Source organism: Mandrillus leucophaeus, unplaced genomic scaffold (assembly GCF_000951045.1).
Source record: "Mandrillus leucophaeus isolate KB7577 unplaced genomic scaffold, Mleu.le_1.0 Scaffold399, whole genome shotgun sequence".
Lineage (NCBI taxonomy): Eukaryota > Metazoa > Chordata > Mammalia > Primates > Cercopithecidae > Mandrillus > Mandrillus leucophaeus.
The window spans coordinates 1,144,696-1,161,653 of record NW_012104242.1 but is presented as its reverse complement, the minus strand read 5'-3'; the positions used below and the strand labels follow the sequence as shown (position 1 = coordinate 1,161,653).

The 16,958-nt window shown below is 45.7% G+C and overlaps 1 protein-coding gene across 3 annotated transcripts in view; it reads right to left on the bottom strand.

Moving 5' to 3' along the window:
• The window catches only part of WDR37 (WD repeat domain 37), an 86,399-nt gene that overhangs the window by 32,793 nt on the left and 36,648 nt on the right, over positions 1 to 16,958 (bottom strand). For all 3 annotated transcript variants that reach the window (XM_011991561.1, XM_011991559.1, XM_011991560.1), the window contains exons 6-9: positions 13,001 to 13,136; positions 11,033 to 11,104; positions 4,736 to 4,780; positions 2,283 to 2,359 (exon numbers count right to left, since the gene is read on the bottom strand). In XM_011991561.1, the coding sequence (XP_011846951.1) occupies positions 2,283 to 2,359; positions 4,736 to 4,780; positions 11,033 to 11,104; positions 13,001 to 13,136 (330 nt within the window). The remainder of the gene's footprint in view (positions 1 to 2,282; positions 2,360 to 4,735; positions 4,781 to 11,032; positions 11,105 to 13,000; positions 13,137 to 16,958) is intronic.

Below are 16,958 nucleotides of genomic sequence, written 5' to 3'. Positions count from 1 at the left end.
GACCAACATGGTGAAACTCCGTCTCTACTAAAAATACAAAAATCAGCTGGGTGTGGTAGCACACACCTGTAGTCCTGGCTGTTCGGGAGGCTGAGGCAGGAGAATCCCTTGAACCTGGGAGGCAGAGGTTGCAGTGAGCCAAGATCATGCCACTGCACTCTAGCTTGGGCAACAGAGCGAGACTCCATCTCAAAAAACAAAACAAAACAAAACAAAACAAACGGAGAAATGGGGAGAGGGGGAGAGAGAGAGCGTGCGCACACAAGGGCGGCCATAAGGGTGAGTGTCTGATGTCTCTTCTGACACACTCATCCTATGGGATCAGGGCAGCCCCTCCACTACCTCATTTTGCTTTAACCTCTTCCTTAGAGGCCCCATCTCCAAATACAGCCACACTGGGGGTTAGGGCTTCAACACAGATTTCTGGGGGACAGAGACATTCAGTTGAGAACATCCTGTCCCTGGCCTCCCCCAAATTCATGTCCTTCTTGCATGGCAAATACAGTCGTCCCATCCCAACAGCCCCAGAAGTCTTATTCCAGCATCAGTGCTAAGGTGTGAAGTCCCAAGTCTCAACAAAACATCACCTGAATCAGGAATGGGTGAGACTCAGGGTGCGATTCGCCCACCCTGAAGCTGAGCTCCCCTCCAGCCGTAAACCACGGAACCCAAACGAGTTACGTGTTCCCAAAATACAACAGTAGGGCAGGCACGGGACAGACGTTCCCTTTCCAAAAGAGAAAGAGGCAACAGGGAAAGGGTGGCGGGGTCCAAGCAAGTCCAAAACCCTGCAAGGCAAACTCCATAAGCTCTTCAGGCTCCAGAGAGCCCCTCTTGGGCTGGATGCGCCACCCTCCAAGTATGCTGGGGCAGGGGCGTCACCCCCTTGGCTAAGCCTGGCAGCCCCACCCCCACAACACTGGACCACGGCAGCCTGGCCCTGAAACCAAGGAGGCCCCCACACTTCGAAACCAAGGAAGAAACAGGCCCTTGTCCTGGGAACTGCGGTGACAGCTGCAGCCCTACCAACCTCAGAATCACCTTCAGGGGCGTTCTTCCCTCATCTTGAAGGGTTGTAAAGGTTCTTGCCCAGGCAGCGCTGGTTTCTGTGCTGTGGAATCCCAGCAGTCTGACACCTTCCTTCATTCTGTCCCCACCATGTCCCCTCTGGTTTGAGCTGGCGGAGTCTCTGGGTATAATCCCATCTCCAGTCCTGGATCCTGCTGCAGTGGGTGCTTAAAGCCGTGGCTCCCACCCACACTCACCTCCACGTCAACTGGCTGTTCAGACAAACCCTGCATGTTCTCTTCGGAACCGGCTTTCTCTTTTTTTTTGTAACAGGCATAGGCTGGAAATTTCCCGAATCTTGTCATCCCCTTTCCCGTAACAACTCTTTCAGAGTATCTCCGACCTTTAGCACTTTATTACAAGCAAGGAGAGCAACCAGGCTGCACCTTTAACATTTCATTCACAAGATCTCGGCTCAGCCAAGTCCTCGGCCATTTTGTAATGAGGATCACTTTCTTCCAGTTCCCCGTAACCTGTCCCTCACCGCCTCTGAGGCCTCAGCAGAAGAGCCTTCAACATCCACTTTTCCACAACATTCTGTCTATGATACTTGCATTCTCTAAGACACTAAAAGCTTTCTCTCCAGCTCTCCCCTTTCCTCTCTGAGCCTTCACCCGAGCCATCTTCAATGTCCGTATTTCTACCAACAAGCCCTTCACAGTCATGGAGGCTTTCTCCAGCAGGTACCTGAAAACGCCTGCAGCATCTACCCATTCCCAGCTCCAAAGCCATGTCCACATTTTCAGGCATTTCTTTAGCAGCCCCCCACTTTGTGGTACTAAAATCTGTCTTAGTTTGCTCTGGCTGCCATAACAAAATACCACAGACTGGGTGATTTATAAAAAACAACATTTTCTCACAGTTCTGGAGGCTGGAAGTCCAAGATCAAGCCAATTCAGGTTCTGGTGCAGGCTCGTCCTTACAGACAGCCACCCTCTGACTCTGCCCTTACATGACACAGAGAGTGACAGAGAGACTGAGAACACAGGCGAGCTCTCCACCGTCTCCTCTTATGAGGACCTCATACAAACTCACTGAACCTTAACTACTTCCTTAGAGGCCCCATCTCCAAATTCGACCATACAGGGGGTGAGGGCTTCAACGCTGAACTTGGGGGGACACAAACATTCGGTCCATGACAGTTATTATAAATGGATTCTCAGATGCGCAGACATCAGCATCCTACACACTCGCAGGTAAGGAAAGGTGCTTACACTAGTGTCAGCAACAGGCTGGGGTGTCGGCAGCTGCACCGCGTATCTCCAGATATGAGCAGTCTGATCTCCAGAAGCTGAAGAGAGAAATCGGGGAAAATTACCCAAGGCACAGACCATGGTAAAATGCGCTCTTCACCGCCACTCTGGCTGAGCAGCAGCAGTCAGACCTTTCCGGCTTAGTGACCACTTAGTGAGATGAATGTACTTTTTACTTAAATAACTCTTTTCTGAGACTGCATAATGCTATTGAGAATAGAGTACATGTCCAAAATTGAGGAAATAATGATCACTTAAAAAACTATTTCACCTTTCATTCTAGCACAGAAAGTCCTGGAAGTTCAGAGAAAATGTACAAATAGTAGATTTTCCTCTCCATCTATCTAACCTCTAAGAAATCCTATCATATCAGAACTCAGAGCTGCGATCAACTCTGAGATGTTCGGGAAAGCGACACTCATCTCCATCCATTCAACACAGATGCGGCCTTTCAATGGGCCAGGCACCTATCAGCACTCCTTATGTGTGCGGCTCCCGTCCCGCTCTGTTTTCAGCAGCCAGTTTGCGAGGAAACGCTTTTATTGAGGATTGGAAAGACAAAAGTACAGCACTGTGGGGCACAGAACAGGCCTCGGACACCAGCATGGCCACATCTCATCCACACACGGGAGGCAGGCTGGCTGCCATCTTCTCTTCACTGCCACCCAACTTCCCTAAAGGAGCTGCTCTGAGCTGACACAGCACGTTTCATGCAAATAAATGTACTGCCCGGACTTGCAACTCCTCCTCAGATCAACATCATGCCCAATCCCAGTCTAACTCTCCCCTCTCCATGCTCGTTACCTCACGTTTCCCAGTCTAACCCTCCTCTCTATCCCCATTACCTCATGTTTCCTAGTCTAACCTTCCTCTCCATGCTCATTACCTCACGTTTCCCATCTAACTCTCCCCTCTCCATGCCCATTACCTCGTTTCCCATCTAACTCTCCTCTCTATCCCCATTACCTCACGTTTCCCAGTCTAACTCTCCTCTCTCCATGCCTGTTACCTCACGTTTCCCGGTGTAACTCTCCTCTCTATCCCCATTATCTCACATTTCCCAGTCTAACTTTCTCCTCTCCATGCCCATTACCTCATGTTTCCAAGTCTAACTCTCCTCTCTATCCCCATTACTTCACATTTCCTAGTCTAACTCTCCCCTCTCTATGCTCATTACCTCATGTTTCCAAGTCTTTGTCAGTTCCTGGATGTGTCTGGTGCCACCCTCTTTTCAAGCCCTTTGGTTTGAATCTGAACACATCTAACTGCCACCAGTCTCCTTGCCCCCTTTCCAATCATCCCACAAACCGCCAACTTCGTAAGGTGTAAACTCCGTCTGCTTTAGTCTTCACACACGTATGAAGGTGAAAGTCAGCTATGTGGTCTGGGTCTGCTCAAAATGACTCTCAGTCTAACCCTCCCACCACATTTCTCTCTCACATAAAAACTCTGACCAAACCGCGTGACTCGCTGCATCACACACTGGAAGTACTCGTCACTGGGGCTCCTTCTTAAACAACTCCACCTGCGTGAAGCTGCCAGTCATCTCAACCTCGGTGTTCTATCCCTGGGTCAGCACAATCTGGCCCATAGGCGAAACCCAGGCAGCCGCCCACTTTTGTGAATAAAGTTGCTGGACACAGCCATGTCCACTCATCAGTGCACTGTCTGCTGCTTTTACGCTGCAAGAGCAGAACTCAGTACTGGCGACAGAGCCTGAATGTCCCACAAAGATGAAAATATTCACTGCTTATTCCTTTACAGAAAAAGCGCTAAGGACCTCTGGTCTACGGAAAGCCTACACACATCCTTCGAGATCATCACCAACGTCCCTGACTTATCACGGGGATCTGTGGGGGTCTGACAATCTCATAGGAAAAGTCCTCAGTACTGTAAGGCTACCCTCCAAAAGCAACCAAGGAAGGCACGTTTTTAAAACCACTCTGAAATTATGGCAAATCCAAGCTACCACGGGTTAGGTAAATTACCCAGAAAGAAGTAAAACTGCTGACTCTGGCAACCTGCCGTGTCTCTGTGCTACCTTTCTCATTTCTCCATATCAGATGCATACAATCTAAAGGAACACAACGGTAATCACAGGGCCTCGAGGAGCTCCATCCACAGGAACCACACGGGGAACAACAAACATGCCGATACCGTACAGAAAGGCTTCAAGAAGACCGTGAAGCCATCTTCATCTCACAATGAAACCAACTGCTTATCCACTACTATCTCTAGAAAGTACTGCTCAATGTATTTTCCTTTATCTATTTCTCATTTAATTCATAAAATGTCTACTAAAGATTAACTTTCATAAAAACCATGGATTATTCTGCTACGATAAGAAAGGAATATTTATAGTTGTTTTAAGACCATCTATCATTTTGTTCAATAAAGAAAAAAAATCAACATACCAGTGAGAGCCAACTGCTCTGAGGGATGAAATTTGATAGAATTTACTGCAAAATAAAAATATGATAAAAACAGGTTTAAAGTGACAAAAACATATTATCAACATTTATTAGCTATAGCGTGTATTTCAAAGTCAACATTAAAAGAACTATGAGTTCAACATTAGATCCTCCACTCAGTTAAACTATACATAAATGTGTGAATTAGAACAGAGGCACAATAAAAACAACTAAGGTACGAACCACCAAATCACCCCAGTTTAGGACCCAGGAAAAGGATATTCATCATCTAGTTCTTTTTATAGACAAGGATGTCATTTTCAGCTAAAAATAAATCAGAATTAAAAAAAAGAAAACATAATTATGACAACAGGTGAAGACAAATTATAGTGTGGCAGACACCATTTGTTACACAAGCCCCACCCCACCCACCTTCCTTCCCAGCCTAAGGACCCCAATCTGTTCTGTGACTAGTAGAGACCCCAGGCCCCAGAAAGTATAACCTCTGCCAGCCTCAGAGAATGAATCAGGACTGGGTTACGCAGGTTATGATGTCCTCCCACTCTCCTTACAAAAGGGGTATTTGGCAGAGGTCTTTTTTTTTTTTTTTTTTTTTTGGTGACACAGAATCTCACTCTGGTGGCCTAGGCTGGAGTGCAGTGGTGCGATCTCAGCTCGCTACAGCTTTCACCTTCGAGACTCAGGTGATCCTCCCACCTTAGCCTCCCAAGTAGCTGGGACCACAAGAATGTGACCACAAGAATGTACCACCATACCTGACTAGTTTGGGGTTTCTTTGTATTTTTAGTAGAGACAGGGTCTTTTGTGTTTTTAGTAGAAACAGAGTCTTGCCATGTTGTCCAGGCTGGTCTCAAACTCCTGCCCGCCTCGGCCTCCAAAAGTGCTGGGATTACAGGTGTGAGCCACTGCGCCCGGCCAGAGGTCTGAGGAAGCTATCATTTTCTTGAAAAAGGAGCATGAGACCCTGGCACTTCACCTTCCCCCTTGCTCCTGTCTTGAATGTAGACAGAAGAGCTTGACATGTGGTCAGCAGAACCACAAGCACGCACATAAATGTCAGCACTGAACACAGAGCCCGACTCCACAGGTCTGACCTCGTCTGGAGCCCACACTGCCCACCTGGGATCTTCCCGAAGCAAACGACAGGGATTGGGATGGGGTGAGCTACGTCAGTCGGCACCAGTCAGCAGAGCAAAGAGCTGACTCATGTCACTGTGGGGACACCAACCCTTATTTCCATCCCTTGTAAAGAAAATGCATGTCCCTAACATAGAACATACAGGAAACTTTACCAAATCTGAAAAGGTGATCTCCTTAACAAAATGTTGCTAGCTATACCATCAGAATTATATTTTTCTAAGTAACTAAATGAAAAATGCTAGAAGATAGCCTCATTATTAATATTAAAACACAGACAACTGTGGCAAAAGCCACTGGTGGAAACTGTGTACACTTACAAGCAATAAACTTAAGCACTCAATGGAGCTAAAACCAAATTATCACTAGAACCACTAATAAATAGTATTAACGCTTCCAATTTCGATGAGAAATTTTGGTAAGATCGATGATCAATTTTCACTTTATTATGTCTCTCCCAGCCTTCAGCTCATCACAAATGAAGGTGGGCCACCGTGAGGAGTGGGTGGAAGACACCGCGCCACAGAAGGAGGCAGAGGGCAGGCACATGGTGATGGGAGCTGTGGAGGCAGCTTCTTCACAGCACTGCTCACACAGGCATAATAATGTGAAAACTGACCCCAGATCTTACAAAATCGGCACAGAATCATGTTGGGGTGAGGATGGAAACCACGCCTGGTGTAATGAGGTCCTCGAGAGAGCTCAATCACCCCCGGTCACCTTCCACAGTGGACGGTCAACAGGCGGGTTGGAGCAAGAAGGCCAGGGCAGCACTGTGAGCCATGATTTAAAGGCGTGGCAGCAGAACCCCTGGGCACCTGACCCAATCCACAGCAGCCATGAGGGGAGCAGAAATGGGGATGCCAGTCACGGCTACCCTTCATCCAGTGTCTAAGACACTGGCTCTTTCCATCACGTGCACATGTAACTGTCATAAAATTTAAGCTGAAATCTAAAGAGAGAAGAACAAAGGGGACAACAACCTCTACCACCAGCGTCACCTCTGCCTCTGAGAGGCGCAGACACAGCAAAACTGGGACCCTCACTGGTTTTCCCCTCCTGGGGGACAGAAGGGGGAGTCTGCCCCTGGGCATTTTGCTCAGAGGACCCAAGAGGAAAGAGGCAGAGTGTGATTCAGGGTCAAACCACCTCCTTGTAGAGTTGTACTGGTTCAACTCCCACCAGCCCCACCACTCCCTTTAGTTAGGTCAACTTAAGAGATCAAAACATCCCAGGCCGGGCACAGTGGCTCACGCCTGTAATCCCAGTACTTTGGGAGACTGAGGCCGGCGGATCGCCTGAGGTTGGAAGTTCAAGACCAGCCTGGCCAACATGGTGAAACCCCATCTCTACTAAAAATACAAAACTTAGCTAGGCGTAGTGGCACGTGCCTGTAGTCCCAGCTACTCGGGAGGCTGAAGGAGGAGAATCATTTGAACCCAGGATGCGGAAGTTGCGGTGAGCTGAGATCACACCACCGCACTCCAGCCTGGCAACAGAGCGAGACTCTGTCTCAAAAAATAAATTAATTAAAAATAAATTTTAAAAAAATACAAAATTTAGCCAGGCATGGTGGCAGGCACCTGTAATCCCAGCCACTCGGGAGGCTGAAGCAGGAGAATCGTTTCAACATAGGAGGCGGAGGTTGCAGCGAAGGGAGATCGCACCACTGCACTCCAGCCTGGGTGACAGAGTGAGACTCCGTCTAAAAAAAACCAAAAAAATCCCCTAGTGGAAAAACGTAAACACAAGTCCCCAGGAGGAAGAGGAGAGACACACGCAACACGACAGTGTGCCAGAAACACAGGCGTCTTCTCCCCTCTGACACCTCTCTAAATGCAGGAGGCATCCTGGAAGAAACAGGCACAGACCCACAAAGAAAGAACTAAAAAGACGATGAGCGAAGAAACAGACACCAAATACTGGAGGCCAGAAGAGCAGATGGTGACGGTGAGTGGGTGAACACAGGAAGGTCAAATTAACCTGCGTGAAGAATGGAAAGCCAACAAAAAACAAGCCAGGCACAAGAACAGGAAGAGACTTCTTCCTGCTGGGACAAGGCAGCCGCTATGGATCCACTCAAACCCCTACTGGGATTAATTATAAAAGCTGCAGATAAACAGCAAAAAATAAACAAAAGGCTTTAAGTCATCACGGAAGCCCAGAGGCCCCAGAGGGAAGCACTGGAGGCCCCCCTACCTGACGCACTCCCTCAAGGCACAGAGACCAGCCGGGGCAAGGGTGCAGTCCAGAGGTGACGGGCTGCGACGGGAGCTGAGGCTGGATCCCTCAGGAGAGGCAGCCCAGAAGGAGCAGGCCAGCTGCTCGCCTCCCCCAGGCACTGACAGCACCTAAACTGGGCATGAGGGTGGACACCAAGCAGAAAGCAGCCTCTGAGAGCTAACGCAGAGAGTACCGGCAGATGAAACTAAAGCTCGGGGCCTGTGAAGGCACATCCTTGAAGGACAACTCCCTTAGAACAAGGGAGAGCGAGAAGAACAGCACAGCCCCTAAAGCCTGAAACCCACCGACCACCAACCCTTAAGTCAATCAAGGCTTGCCATCCACTCTATCTGCTGGCCAGGGGAAAATTAAATCCTCTCTAGAGAACAGAAATGACTATGCGTGTATGTACTCGCCTGTGTGTGGATGCAGGCATACCCCGTTTTATTACCCTTCACTTTATTGTGCTTTGTAGGTATTGGATTTTTTACAAATTGAGGGTTTGTGGCAACCCTGTGTCGAAGACCTAATTGCCACCATTTTCCCAACAGCATGTGTTCACGTCATGTCTCTGTGACACATGTTGGTAATTCTTGCAATATTTCAAACTTTTTCATTTTTTTTTTAAATTTATTTTTGCCAGCACCTTGACCTTGGATTTTTGCATAATTATTGTATCTGTTAATAGTGACCTGTGATCTCTGATGATACCATTGTCATTTTGGGGGGGGGCACAAACCACACCCACATAAGACCACAAACTTACTCAATAAATGTTGTGGGAGTTACGACTGCTCCACCAACCAGCCTTTCTCTCATCTCTCCCTCTGCTCAGGCCTCTCTACTCCCTGAGACAAAGCAATACTAAAATTAGGCCAATTCATAACCCTACAATGGCCTCTAAGTATTCCAATGAAAGAAAGAGTTGCACATCGCTCCCTTTAAATCAAAAGCTATAAATGATTCAGCTTAGTGAGGAAGGCAAGTCAAAAGCTGAGACAGGCTGAAAGCTGGGCATCTTGCACCAGACAGCCAAGTTCTGAATGCAAAGGGAAAGTTCTTGAAGGAAAGTAAAAGCACTCTTCCAGTGAACACACAAATGATAAGCACGCCAATACACAGGAAGTTGGAGTGGCTGGAATTGATTAAACCAGCCGCAACATTCCCTTTTGCCGAAGCCTAATCCAGAGCAGGGCCCTGGCTCTCTTCAGTTCCATGAGGGATGACAGAGGTGATGGAGCTACGGAAGAAAAGCTGGAAGCTGGCAGAGTTGTTTATGAGGTTTAAGATGCCGTCTCCACAACATATAAGTACAAAGTGAAGCAGCAAGTGCTGACGGAGAAGCTGCAAGTTCTCCAGAAGATCCAGCTGAGCTCACTGGTGAAGATGGTTACTCTAACAACAGGTTTTGAATGCAAACAAACAGCCTTATATTGGAAGAATATGCCGTCTAGTACTTTCATAGCTAGAGAGGAGACATCCATGCCTTTGAAACTTCAAGGGACAGGCTGACTGTTGTTAGGGGCGAAAGTGGCTGGTGACTTTCAGCTGAAGTCAGTGCTCACTTGCCATTCCAAAACTCCTAGGGCCCTTAAGAATCATGCTACATCTCCTCTACCTGTCCTCCATAAATGGAACAACAAAGCATGGATGACAGCACATCTGATGGCAGCATTGTTGACTGAGTATTTTAAGCCTACCAATGAGACCTACAACTTTCAAAATACAACTGGCTCATTGACAATGCACCTGCTCACCCAAGAGCTCTGATGGAGATGTACAAGATGAATGTTATTTCATGCCTGCTAACACAACATCCATTCTGCAGCCCAGGGATCGAGGAGTCATTTCGACTTTCAAGTCTTAAGTTTTTAGCCTATGCATATATATTTAATTTTTTTAACGTTTTTGAAGAGGAAATTTGAATGAGGAAAACATACAGCGCTTGTTCCTGTAACAGCATTTTGCTCTACATTTGAGCACCGATCACACACACACCAGGCACTGCTAGAAAACTGTAGATGACACTGTGGCACCCCAGCCAGTCTGTGGGATGCCAGGGGAGGAAGACAGGTAAGAAGGCGGCACGGAGGAGGGCGTCAAACACGGGAAAGGTGCCAGCCTGTCTACATGCTAAGAGGAAAAGTCCAGGGCAAGAAAGAGAAGACACGGCGACAGCAGGAATGGCCGAAGGAGAGGAGGTCCTGTGAAAGGGGAGGGGAGGGGTCTGTAGCTCATCAGGGCCCTGGGGATGGGCAAACAGGTGCACAGAGCCACGGGCCCCACCCACACCTGTCCCTCTGTGCACACAGGTGATGCCACCTCTCAGCCTGGCAGTGTGGAGGGTGTGAGGGAGGGCGAGTGAGCAGGTGAAGAGGGCACTGCGGGGGAAGGAACCACATACCACGTGCGAGAGGAAACAGAAACGAAAGCTGGTCAGGAAACTGGTACACACACAGCTCTAAGTGAAAAGGCAGAAAAGAGCTACGTGGACAGCATTAACTACGTGGACAGCATTAACTACAGGCACGCAAGCACATTCATGGAGTATCCTTTATTGAATACATCCAAGTTATCACTACATCAAAAGTAAATCTCTAAAACAGATACTTTGTGATAAATAATGCACACATTTCAGTTACAAAATTTCCTACATATGGTTTATATACAACATTAAATAAAATGTAGACTAAGACGATATTTACATTGTTTAGGGAGTTAAGCTTTTCCCTGTTATTGAGCCCATACAAGCTCAAGACACAGAGTTATCCCAGTCTCTGAACAAACCACACTGTCCCTTGACAACCGAAACAGTAAAGCTTCCTACGAAGTAGCAGCGGGCTTTACCATGCATGATTTTAAAAACACACTGGAGGAGGCAACGGCCTCTGGCTACGGCACTCCTTAGGCAGTGCTTACCTGAGCCCACGTGGCCTGCGTACTTGACTAGGCACTTCCCTGTCTCTATGCTCCACAGCAAAGCCGTGTGATCTGCAAGATGGAAATGAAGAAGTCGGAACTTAGCTATCATCAGTTTACAGTTTTTCAAATGAAAGAATAAGACAACTACTCTAAAAATGGGAAGTTACACTACCACTGATATCTCTTGTGCCTTTGATTCTATTACTCTGTAGACTTCAACTGATCAAAGAAAACATTTCCCAAATGGGAGAAGCTGTGACCTGTCTGAGGCCATGAAGTCAGCTAATGGACAACCAGAGACTCGATTTCCTACTTTACTATCAGGCTGGCTGCATCATGCTGGAAAATTACAGACAGAGGTCGTTTCCATCACAGTTTCATTAGTTTATTAAAGTATTAAAATGTTCCAGAACATCCAGCGTTCAAATTCAAAAAGCATCCAAATTCAGTTATGACTGTTGAGATAAGCATTTCTTCGGATCTTCAGGCCCTTCTCCCATAGCCATTACTTTTTTAAGTAGATTTAACGGAAAAATCTGAGAAATAAGCGCCAATTAGCCAAATGAAATTTCTGAAATATCAGAAAGGACCCGTCTATTCTGTTTTTTAAACTATGATTTCCAAAGAATCCAAGGCACTCATCCATGAAAACAGTTTCAAAGAGAAGCAAGAACTTTCTCTTTTATCAAGTGGTTTATCACGTTCACTTCTGCCTCTAAAAAGCAGAGTCCAGTGAGTGATTAACGTCTCACAAGCTGGGACGGCATTTTTAATGAGCACCATTTTTAATATGAGCAATTTTTATCTGAAGGGGTATTATACCACCTTAGACAGCTTTCATAAAATATCTTTTTTTAGAGAAAACAAAGGGTCACTTTCCACACTCTGCCCCTGTGACTCTGCGGGCAAACTCCGGCTGGGGGAGGCCATCAGCCTCCACTGCTGGCTACGTGCCCATGTAGTGTTCACTTTCAGTGAGTACCACAGCACTGCCCCTCAGCTGTACTCCACTTGTGGAAAAAAAGTCAAATACATCTACAAATCAGAAACACACGTGGCTATGGATAAGAAAAAGAGGGCCAGGCATGGTGGCTCATGCCTGTAATCCCAACACTTTGGGAGGCCAAGGCGGGCAGATCACAAGGTCATGAGATTGAGACCATCCTGGCTAACACGGTGAAACCCCACCTCTACTAAAAATACAAAAAAAAAAAAAAAAATTAGCCAGGTGTGGTGGCAGGCGCCTGTAGTCCCAGCTACTCGGGAGGCTGAGGCAGGAGAATTGCTTGAACCCAGGAGGCGGCGGAGGTTGCAGTGAGCCGAGATTGCGCCACTGCACTCCAGCCTGGGTGACAGAGCAAGACTCCATCTCAAAAAAAAAAGAAAACGAATAACTGGAATACTGATTCCTCAACATATTTAAGTTAAATCAATTCCAAACAAGTATTTTTTCCTCAGATACTTGGTTCACTATGAGTTGCAACGCCCTACCCACGGGGACCTGGAAAAGACGGTGCAGAAGCACATCTATCCACGGGACCACAGAATGCAGGGTGCAGCCGGACACCCTCCCACGAGACCACAGAAAGCAGGGTGCAGCCGGACACCCTCCCACGGGACTACGGAAAGCAGGGTGCAGCCGGACACCAACCCACGGGACTACGGAATGTAGGGTGCAGATGCACATCTATCCATGGGACCACAGAATGCAGGGTGCAGCCGGACACCCTCCCACGAGACCACGGAATGCAGGGTGCAGTCGGACACCCACCCACGGGACCACGGAATGCAGGACTGCAGGCCGCAGCACTAAGCATCACCAAGGGCTAATGTGTTGGTTCCACTGACTCCTCCAGGACACGTTTGCATCTAGGGTTCCTCTGTCACAGAAAAGTGAATGTCCGTCACTCAGGTACCAGGCACAGCCATGCTTCCGCAGACTGGCCAGGTCCGTGTGCAACTCACCGGCCGACGCAGTCCCGAGCACCACTGGCTGTGTCCTGGCCACGCTGACATCCCAGATGCCGTCCCGGTGGCCGATGTACTCCTTCACGAGCTGGCAGGCAGCTCGCGATGTCGTGGTCTTAAAGCTGGAGACAATCTGAAACCGAGATGAGGAGTCTTATAAAACAATTTACTGAAGTAAATTTTTCTAAGTCAAGAAAGAGAAAATGAAAAAGACATCCTGGAAAATGCACAAATCACTGACTAAGACTGTTAAAGCATTAAGGAACACAGCGCAAGTGTGAGCTGAAACGCCCTGTGTGGAAAGGGTGGTGGGTTCAGCTCATATCACAGAGAACACGTACAGCTCTCGCGGCAACCTGTGGAGGCTCCCCCACCTCAGTCTGACAGCCAGTCATGGAAGGTCTCACTGCAGAAGGGTAGATTCAGGTGTTTCAGGTCACTCTCCCCCAAACCCAAACCATCAGACAAAATTTCCAAATTCTTAAAAAAAGAAATTGTTAGCTAGCCACTCAGACACGAAAAAGTCAGGAAGGACATCATAAACCCTTAACTGTAGCTAATGACACTGATCGCTGTACATGTTCACATTTCGCTGTTTTTGAGAATTTACACCAACCACATATTATCAAGTGGAAAATAGCCCGTGGTGGGAAGGAATCAAAAGGTGACACTAACAGGTGTGCCGGTTTGTCCAAGACTCGGCGCTCGCTCAGAGCAGGCACCAGCTATGAGGATGTGGAGCAGCGTGGCCGTGGGCCCCTGGCCTTTCAGACATGCTCAGCCCAGCAGGAGACAACGCAAACACAGCACGGACCAGAGTAAGGCATCGTGTCGAGTGACGACACACACAGCAGACAGTTCTCATGTCCTCTTGTCAGGAAAAATATGAAGTGAGTGAGGAAGAAACTAAAACAACCCAACGATTTCTGCAGAGTTTGCTTTTTAAATTTTTCTTGGGTAAGAAAACAGCTGTCCAGCAGTCAAGTAAATCAGAATAATGTAGACTTTTCAGAATAAAACAAAAAAATTAAGTGACAAACAAAAATCAGTGGCATTACACAACTTGCTTTAAACACTGATTTGGCACAGCCCTGAAAAACAGATCCAAATTCATTCTTCCTAAGCCATGAAAGCACAACCCACTGTCACATCGATTTGGGTCTGCACCCTCGAGTTATTCTCGCCGGATACAATGACACAAAAGGCTGAGGAAGAGGCCAACATTTTCAGCAGTAACAGAAAGAACTTCTACTGGAACTGGTCACGGGAATTGCAAAAGCACTTGTTCAACCTCAAACCCATCACTATCCTCTTTTCTTTCTGAACACTTATATCCTATTCAATCCCGCAAAATTATGCCTCCACCACATGGGAAATGCTTTTGCTTAGAGAATGTGTCATTCAGATGTTAAATAATATTATAACATTTTAGCTGGGAGTGAAATTAAAGGACATACACAACCTCCCACCATAATAAGCTGTGGTAAATTTCATTTTCCAAGTCTCTCACCATTTCTAACATAAATAACAGTATAATAGTAAATTTCACTTTCCACGTCTCTCACCATTTCTAACATTAATAACAGTATTGTAGTAAATTTCATTTTCCATGTCTCTCACCATTTCTAACATTAATAACAATATTGTAGTAAATTTCATTTTCCAAGTCTCTCACCACTTCTAACATTAATAACAGTATTATAAGAAACAAACTATTAGAGCTACATTCTTCACCTGCTGCATTCCCAGGGTAAGAACAGAGTGGCTCCTTTCCGGAGGCTCTGACTGCACTGCTGCTGGAGCTGTGCAGGAGATCATGTGCCGTTTTCAAATATTTTCTCATGTGCTGCTTCCAAAATGCCCACCACACTCTGACCATCTATTACCTTAACTCTTTTTCCTTAAAAATGCTGACTTAGTCGTCATTACCAAGAGACCCACGAAAACAGACTGAATTACTTAGAGGGAATGTTCATAACAGAAAAGCAGCAGAATGAAGCAGCAAATTGATGCTCACGCCCGTCATCCCAGATCATTTTAACTGAGGCGCAATCTAAAGCACTGTTGTGAAAATGTCTGTAAATATTTTTGAGAAGTATCTTTCTTCGCGGAAAGAGCCCTTTCTGATTTTTATAAGTTTCTTTAAAGTGGGCTGCAGGTTAGACTGCCTCACTTCCCTCCCATGTAGGCATCAGAAATCTCATTAGCCACCAAGAAAAGGGAAAAACCTCTTCTGCATTCACGTAACACACTTTTATGTTCCTGCTATCCCACCCGGCACGCTACTTGCTTTTCATGGCTCTGGGTCAGAAGGAGGGAAAGTAATAAATCTAGACTGTGTAGCCTTTCTGTTGTCGCATTCGTGCTTAGCTTTGGTACCAAGAATCCACACTGTAGTACAAATCAGAATATACTGTTACCAAATTATTTCTTCAATCTTCAGATGTCTTATATTTTCATAGTTATTTTTTACAATGGGTACAGACAGTGTGCAAAAACTATAAAGATCATTAGTAATATGCTTCTTATAAATTCAGATCAATTTCTAGTACCTAAAATGACTGGGCTTGAAATATCTCTAATACTTTTTTTTTTTTTTTTTTTGAGACAGAGTCTTGCTCTGTCCCCCAGGCTGGAGTGCAGCGGCGCCATCTTGGCTCACTGCAAGCTCTGCCTCCCAGGTTCATGCCATTCTCCTGCCTCAGCCTCCCGAGTAGCTGGGACTACAGGTGCCTGCCACCACATTTGGCTAATTTTTTTGTATTTTTAGTAGAGACAGGATTTCACCATGTTAGCCAGGATGGTCTCAATCTCCTGACCTCATGATCCGCCCGCCTTGGCCTCCCAAAGTGCTGGGATTACAGGCTTGAGCCACCGTGCCCGGCCAATATCTCTAATACATTTTTTAAAGCAAAGCATTACTATACATATCCTTACCCTTGTCCAAATCTTATTTTTTACTGCTCTTGGTAAACGACAACTTTATATAATCATTTCTTCCTCTAATTCAGTAATAACGAGAAAGTTTTGGAATTCCAAGACCATACATTGTATACATACAACTCTACACACCAGAAAAAGCAACATAATCCAAGATAATGTAACAAGAAATTAAATGAGGAAGAACATAATTTCACACTTCATTATGAAGAAAAAGCTTCAAGTTAATTTATTAAAAAGTTCAAAACTTATAAGTATAAGCTAGATATTACATGGCCAAAAAAATAAATTAGCAACTTATATTCTAGATATTATCAAAGGAAAGTACAGTAGAAAATACCAGGAATTTCCGATTTTCTTTCGAATAATGAAGAATTACCAAAGACTATCACATGAGGACAAATGGCAGAAGGACTGAATTTGCTCTATTAATTGTAGTTAATCTTACTATAGATGTCATGCTAAATAACTTTAAACTCAAGGAAACAGACTGGAAAAATAAAAAGCTAATAAGAACTACTTACACTATCATAGCAGGATCACTGAAAATTTCAATTTATCTTTTGTATCCTTGAAATATGCCAAAGTACAGACGCATACAAGATTACCTCAAAATATCACTTGATAGTAGTAATACATCATAGACAAATGAATTTCCAAACATTTAAACCTTTGCCACTTTAAGAAGGTCAGCACGAGATACTTTAAGAAAATACAAAACACCATGAACATCCCTATTTGTCTCAGAGACAGACCTTCACTTCCTGATCACACTTAGGAAACTGAGGAAAAGAACATAATGAACTAAAATGTAACTTTAGCTCAGAACATAATTTTCACTAATTTGTACCTATTTATTAGCTTCCTCCAAATTCAGATCCTTTATATTAAGCCAATTAACAACAGAAATTATATATTCCCTCTAAAGACAATATATTTACTAAAACATCATATATTAACCCCTGTGGGTACTAGGGTAAGCTACTGTGTAAATGCCTGCATACTGACATTCTTT